The sequence below is a fragment of the Solanum tuberosum genome, unplaced genomic scaffold, assembly GCF_000226075.1.
Source record: "Solanum tuberosum cultivar DM 1-3 516 R44 unplaced genomic scaffold, SolTub_3.0 scf00016, whole genome shotgun sequence".
Lineage (NCBI taxonomy): Eukaryota > Viridiplantae > Streptophyta > Magnoliopsida > Solanales > Solanaceae > Solanum > Solanum tuberosum.
In genome coordinates this window covers 2,881,642-2,889,488 of record NW_006238942.1, presented here as the reverse complement: position 1 = coordinate 2,889,488, position 7,847 = coordinate 2,881,642, and the positions used below count along the sequence as shown (strand labels likewise).

At 35.7% G+C, this 7,847-nt stretch overlaps 1 protein-coding gene across 1 annotated transcript in view; it reads left to right on the top strand.

The window, feature by feature from the left end:
• Nucleotides 1–6,376: 6,376 nt before the first annotated feature.
• The window catches only part of LOC102586097 (putative potassium transporter 12), a 7,740-nt gene continuing 6,269 nt past the window's right edge, over nucleotides 6,377–7,847 (top strand). The window contains exon 1 of the mRNA XM_006340052.2: nucleotides 6,377–6,869. Within this exon, the coding sequence (XP_006340114.1) occupies nucleotides 6,594–6,869 (276 nt within the window). The 5' untranslated portion in view covers nucleotides 6,377–6,593. The remainder of the gene's footprint in view (nucleotides 6,870–7,847) is intronic.

Genomic DNA, 7,847 nt, shown 5'->3' with positions numbered 1-7,847 from the left:
ATTTTGCAAGTTGCCTTGGCAGCTTGTTTGGCCAAGGGTTGGGGTCCTCATCGGGGACCCTTAGGGTGGTCCCGGGGAGTTGTACCCAAACGTTTTGACCCTAAAAAGATTTATTAAGGCACTAGGGTCACCTCCACTGACTTTAGACTCCAAACAACACATAAAAACATGAACAACATACTAGAACACACCAACATGTAAAAGACTAGTTTCTGAACGTCTTGGTCGTCCCTTGACGTTTGACTTCCAAACTCTTTAAAACTGACTAAAAAGACTATTCTTCATTATTTTAACAAGCTATTAATGCATAACACCCATTGTGAGGCTCTACTTTATCCTACTTCATTTTGAGGGGTGTTACAGCCCCGGTGGATACATCTCATGTTGTTGATATTGAGACACTACCAGTATTGCCTACTCTAGCCACTGGGCCTATTTCTAGCTCTGCCCCTTCTATGACTCCGAGCTCTTCTACTGCTCCCCTGCCTCCTAGGTATACTACTAGTACTACTGCATCTCGACCTCTACTCACCCAAGCCATGCTGCTATGGATGGGGCACCTCGCCCACTCTGCTGATGTGCGTGCCTCCAGGCTAGAGGCTACATCTCTTGGGATGATTGAGAGAGCTCTCACCGCTGCTTTGACACCTCTTAGAGAGTCTATTGATGTCGTCACATTAAGGATAAATATGTTTGTGAGAGGTCAGAGAGCCACTCATGAGGTAACGGTCTTAAAGGCAGCAATTGCAGAGTTAAGAAAAGATATGGACCAGCTGAAGTCCACTGATATGTCGATGATTTTTGGGATCGTTGAGATCCCTGATGACCTGGACACAGATATTCCAGCCTATTTTGATGTGCCTCCAGCTACCACCGGAGATGACGTTAGATCTGATGATGTGGCTGCAGAGTCCGAAGCTGAGACTGATGAGGAGCAACTCGATGTTCAAGAGAAGACCACATATGAGGGCCTGACTGAGGTTGAAGAGGCTATGGTACAGTCGGCCATTAAGACTTCCTTGAGGGATCCTTCTATAGTAGGATCTAGTGGAGCCGGTGTTGATGTTACCCCGAGCACTGATGTCCAAGACTAGAGTGTGACCCCGTGCATTGATGCCCCGACAAATGGAGTGACTTCGATGCAGACTTCACCCCACGCTTAGCCTGGCAGGATGACATCTTTACCTCTCTCTCTGTTGTTTTTATTGATTTTTGTATTTTAGTTGCATTTGCGGACAACTACTTTTCTTTTGTGGGTGGGGTGAGGTATTTCTATACCTACCTCTTGTGATTACATTTTTGTTGTATATATTGAGTTTTGAGATCTATATTTGTGTTTTGATTGTGTTTCGCTTGTGTGGATGTTTGAGCTTGTGGCTCCTTGTTTTGAATGGAAATGGTTTTTGACCTATTTTGAAAAATGTGCCACCTCTATTGTTTGTGATTGTGGCTGTTCTTGTGCAAATTTGAGTACCGATTATGATCAATACCGATGACTTGAATAGTGCTCTTAATTGAGCTAAATGAATGGGCGACTACGATGAGGCCAAATGAAGTTGCATAGACAATATGTGGACTTTTTGCATCTTGTTGTGACTAGCCGGTTATCGAATGAGTCTCTTGTGATGAACACTGCACACTAGCTAGAAAGTGTGGAGTCTCGTTTGATATTGGTCGCCTATGCCTTGTGTGATGAGATTACCTTGAACATTGTGTGTTGACACCTAGAATTTGCCCCGTTGGTCCGTTTGACTAAGTGATGCAAGCACTTGAAATGATCTTAGGCAACAATTTTAAAGAGTAAAACAATTTGACAATATACCTTTTTTTGTGGCCAACCTTGTGAGATGTTTAAACCTTTTTGAGCCTTATCCTTTTCTTGGAAGAAACTTGAACAATTGTGATCCCTCTTTATCAATTCTCCCATAACTCTCATGAAGTGTGGTTTGTTTGAATAGCCAACTTAGGCCAAAAGCCTAAGTTGGGGTGTGGTGAAAAGAGATGGTAAATCAAGAAGTGTGAAAAATTACCCCTTTGAGCAATGATTTTGAAAATATGGAACCCCTCCGTAAAAAGAAGAAGAAGAAGAAAGCAAGAAAAAGAATGAAAAAGTTGTGAAATAAAGTAGTGGAAGTTGCAAAAGAAATGGGGTGTCCGGTAGTCCATTTGAAGTTGAATAATGGGGTGAATTATGAGCATGATCAAAATGTTGAAGAAAATGAAGAAAGTGATGTTCAGACTACATTTCATGAGGGTAACAACCAGTGAGCCTAAATGACCACACCTTTATACTCAGCTCCGTTACAAGCCTTGAAAAGACCTTTGTGATCTTGAGTAAGCTGAAACGAATGTTGATTGGAAAATAAGGGCAAACATATGGTGAAGTCATGCATGCATTCATCTTTGTGAGTGTGAGAGTTTTATGTGATTCTGGAACTATAAATTGTTAAAGAACTTTCTGTGAAGAGGTAATCATCTTTGTTGTGAGGGCATTTGAGTACCTTTGAAGCTTGAACTTGCATTTGAAGCAAGTATTGTGAACTTGAGAATCTTTGATAATTGTGAATCACAATTTGAATCTTTGAGTGCACAATTGATCATTGCATGAGTAAGTTGAGTCTTGTTGTGTGCATTCATGTTGAGTCTTATGCAGCACTATTTGAGGGATCTTTTTTGAACTGCTGATCTTGAGTTTTAGTTAAGGACAAACAAAAGTTTACTTGAGTTTTACTTGAGGACAAGCAAAAGTTTAAGGGTCTCTCAGTCCGATAATGACCTGAAAGACCCTTGTACTTGACACCACTTGTAAGTTGAACCCTTGTACTTATGACTTTTTCAACTAAACCCTTAAATTCACCAAAACTCAATATTTTAAACCCCTATGACCATTGACCGAGCTTACGTTGCATTAAAATAGCTGAGTTGGAAAAGTGCATGACTACACACGTTTTGAAGCAAGTAAATGCAATATTTTATTTTTAAAAAAAACTCAAAATTATATATAAAAAAAAATAAAAATTTCAAATTCTTCATCTTCTTCAACCCCACCTCCGCCCCCACCCTACCCTTTCTTCTTCTTCTTCTTCTACTTCATCATCAGCCCTAACACAGCCCCGCCCCCACCCCACCCCCTCCCCTACCCTTCTCTTCTTCTTCTTCTTCAGTCGTCCTCGTTCATCACTCCTTCGATCTTCTGTTTCATACCTCACCTCTATGCTACTTTCTTCTTCCTTTTTTGACGGACACCCCATCATCACCATCATAAAAAAAAATTAACAAAGTTTTTGCTAGAAAATATACTCATTCGCCATTTTTATAATATTAAATTTTCAAGATCTATTTCTTGAATTTCCAACTTGAAGTTTTTTTGATATCTCTCTTTACCAAATAAAAATAAATAAAACCCTTCTTTAAAGCATACCAATGATTTATTACAATTTATTACATTATAGTGAATGGTAATTTTTTGTGATTGAAAGAGATTTTAGGTGTAAAGAAGTGAAAATGGTGGAAGCAGACATTGATTTTTTCATTTATTAGGAGAGGAGTGGGAGTGCGAAAGAAGAAGGTGAAGTGGGAAAGAGAGTGAGACATGATTACAGTGAGAGAGAGACAATTGTATTTTTTTAAAATATTATTTATTTTTAAATCTTTAATTTCTGATGTGTCTTTGTAAAAAGTTTAATAATTATGATGTGTTATTAAAAAATGACATGGAATTTCATGTGTAAAATGAGTGTACTACACGCACACTCATTAGATGAGAAAAGAGTTTAAAATATTGTGTTTTGGTGAGTTTAAAGGTTTATTGACAAAGTCATAAGTATAAGAGTCCAACTTACAAACGGAGTAAAGTACAAGGACTTCTTAGGCCATTCCGCATTTAGTGTCCTCAAATGATTAATTTGTGCCATAAACTGATGTTAAATCCTTGATTTTCAGGTATATGGATTAAGGGGCAAAGACACTAACATGTAAAACGGAACAAAACAAGCTGAAGAAATGAAGAAAAGGCAAGCCTGGTGATCGCCAAGAGCACTTGGTGAATCGCCAAGTGGCTAGCTTGACTGCCTAAAGTTCCAGCGTGCCAGCCTTGAGGGAAGAAACCAAGTCGGCGACAAAAAGGATCAGTCGGCGAATCACCGAGTAATTCCACGAAGCAAAAAGAGATCGCCCAAAGTTATAGACCTTGAGGATGCTGAGTGCCAAGGCAAAAGGCGATGGAAGAGATCGATTGGTGGCTCGCCGAGTGGTTCGGCGAGCCTGACTTACTTCGCCAAAACGGCCTTTTGTGGCTTATTTTTCGGCGACTATAAATTAGATTTTGAACATTTATTTTATGATGTTGAGTAGAGTTTTGAGTGTTGGACAAGATGAATTTAGCTCAGAACACCTTTCTCTATAGTTTTTCATAGTTTTGAAGAATTTGAGAAGTTCAATTTGGAGATTTTGGAAGTGGGTTTCGAAGATTCGACAAATTGAAGCATTGTAAAGACTAAATCACTCTTACCCAGTTGATGGATAATCGATTTGGTATTTGTTTTTGCTTTTTTATGATGTTTGACTAAAACCTCAATTCTTGGGGTGTGATCATGTGATTATGGGTTGAATTAATTTATGGATATTGTTAATTACTAGTTTAAATGCTATTTTGAAGTGAGTTTAATCATTAATTGTGGTTTAATATATGAATTGTAGTTGCAAATGCAATTCTATCTTTGTGTTCTTGGCTTGTTCGAAAGATAAATTTTAGAACTAAGATTATTGATTGATGATTTGTGGGTATTGGGTTGAGCTGGGTTTAGCTCGAGAGAGTAAATCCTAAACCCAATCCTACCCATCTAGCTCGAAAGAGTTGATGAATTACAGTGTGGGCTGCTCTTCATTGTCATGCTTGTTGATGTTCGAAAGAAATCACTTGATTCGGGGTTGTTGTTCGAGAGAAAACTATCTCCCTTATAGTCTAGCCTACTCACTTATATTTAGCTATTTACTAGTAGTTTCAATCACCATATACCTATATTTGCCTATAATTGATCACATCCCGAGAATCCTTCTCCTTATTGTTATTTCGAAGTTTTTGTGACTGTTTTTAGTTGTTAATTAAAATCAAAATCCTCATCTGACATTCGTGTCACCCCTTTAATTTGATAAATGTCTTTTTTGATAATTTCTATTCCTATGACTGATTAGACCACGTTTGCACTTCCTAATTGAATTTAAAACACGTACCGCTCCCTGTGGGATTCGACCCCAACTCATTTGTTGGGTTTTATACTGATTTACGATTGTTGGCACCTAGAATTGGAAGAGGTGTGCTTGAAACGTTAAATCAGAAATTATTAATTTATTAAAAATTTAATATCTCAGGTTGATGTTCATTTGATTTCCCAAAAATATCAAATAGTAACACTTCTCAAAAACAAAATGATAAATTATAAAATAAAATTAAAGATGATTGATTGAAGGATTAAAATGATAAGATGGTATAATTATCATTTTCCTTTACATTATTAGTGTTCGTTACTACGTAATCTTGTATGTAAGATAATATAATTTTTTATTTTTAATGACTGATAGATTTTAAGTATTATTTTATAAATTTTGTGATATGATATTCTCGTGTGAAGCGCTAGTAATTTTACTAGTGATTCTTTAAAATGAGACTCAAACCCAAATATTCTCTATTTCTTATCCCAAGAAGCTACCTATTTATCACGTGCTATTATTTTACAGCCTACCAACCTACATCAAACAAGCTGTCACTAAATAATAGAGTAATTTAGGAGTACTACTATTACCCATCAAAATTCAGACCCAAAATCAAAAATCATGCTGAGGAAAATATCAATGGCATTGTCTAGTGATTAATGAAGTCAACTGATAATTTTAAGATTTTAAATTTTAAATTAAATGAAGATAAAAATATTAGTTAAGTATATAAAAAGTTAGTCCTAATACTATGATAATAAAATAATTTCGATGAATTCGTGTATTCTGTTACTTTCCATGAAAAAATAATACTTATTGTTCTATGTGTTTAGATGACTGATACATACTTATTTTATAATGTATTTATATTTATTTTATTATAATATTATATTATTTTAATTAATATAACGTTTGAATAGAATTGTATTAATTTTCATCATTACATAATGTCACACATCAATAATGAAAACCTACAAAAATAAATAAAGCCTACTATTGAACTACTATAAAAAATAAATAAATTATTAAATAATAAGCAAATGAGACTTTACATTATGAACTAAGCATTGATTTAAAGATACAATACAACAAAATCTACTTAAATACTTAATAAGCAAAATAAACACCATATTTAAACTAACATATACGGGCGGCCGCCCAGACCCTGGTCTAGTTACAACAGGTTTCAAGATTATTGAATTGTCAGAAAATGAGTGAACGGAATATGTATTTTACCAAAAAAAAAAGGTTTTATTATTGATATTTCAGAAGATATCATATTGTATGATAGTGAGACAAAACATCACATTAATTATTGATGATCAAGTTTTGAGTGACAAATCTGGTTCATTCATTCATTGTGGTAACAAAGAAGAAGAAGAATGGGTGAAGAAGAGATTGAAGAAGAGAACAGTAATAGAGTGGGTTTGTTGAGGAGATGTACTACTGGAGGAAGTACAGGGTCAACAAGGTGGGTAGATGGTAGTGAAGTGGACTCTGAATCATCACCATCATGGTCACTTTTTGGTGATGAAGAAATTGTTAAACAAGGTTATGGATCTGTTAGAAGAAGATTGGTTAAAAAACCTAAAAGACTTGATTCTTTTGATGTTGAAGCCATGGAGATTTCTGTTGCCCATGGAAGCCACCATAAAAAGGTACAAATTACTATAAATTTTGCCTGGGATTACACTGGGTATGTTGTTGTTGTGTATTAATCTTCCTCTTCAATTGTTTTGTTTGATTGGTCATTGTGAAATAGTATGAACAAATAAACTTCTTTATTTGAGCACTGTGGGACCCTAATATCATTTGGGATTGGATAACTTTATGTTTTATGGGAAATGAATTGAAGATTCTATAATGGATGAATGCAAGCTATCTGGGCTCTCTAGTGCAGCAATTTTGACTTGAAATTTAGGATTATATCTCCGAGATTTCCTTCTTAAGTTTGTCAAATTCGAATAGCTAGCTGATATATATTATTCTTGTGATTTCATTAGAAATTGACTAGTTTTACGCTGGCAACTTACTGCAGTTCTTCTCCTTTAGGGATGAAATATGAGTTCATATTATATGCAATTTTTGTGCAATCATTGGGAAAGAAGTTATATATTCAAAAGGATGACACAAGAGGAAGAGTATTGAGAACAACTTTTAGAGGCCAAGGGAATTTTATTCCCCTCTTTTTTCTATTCCTTTTCGCCCAAGGCGATTCCTTAGTTGACTTAACTATAATTTGTAGCAGTTTCTGGAAGTAGTTTTTCTAGGTTTTGGCCCCTTATATATGGCATGGATGTAATGGAGCTAAGGTCAAACTTTGAGAAAAACCTGTATACTTTTCTCTTTTGGTTCTGCATAATGATTAGCAACGCAACATACATTTACAGAATATTGACTAACTACTTTGTATTGAAGATGTAGATCAGATTGTAGATTTGATAGGAAGCTTGTAATTGCTCTCTTTGGAGGTGGCCAACATACCCTTAATGCTGATGAATACAATTTACCAATTTAAAAAAAAATTAATAATACTAATCATAGGGATGCAAATGCTTGTTTTTCTATCAGCTTGTACTTATATATATATATTTTTTTTTGGGGGGGGGGGGGGGGGGGGGATTTTCTAAAGGGGT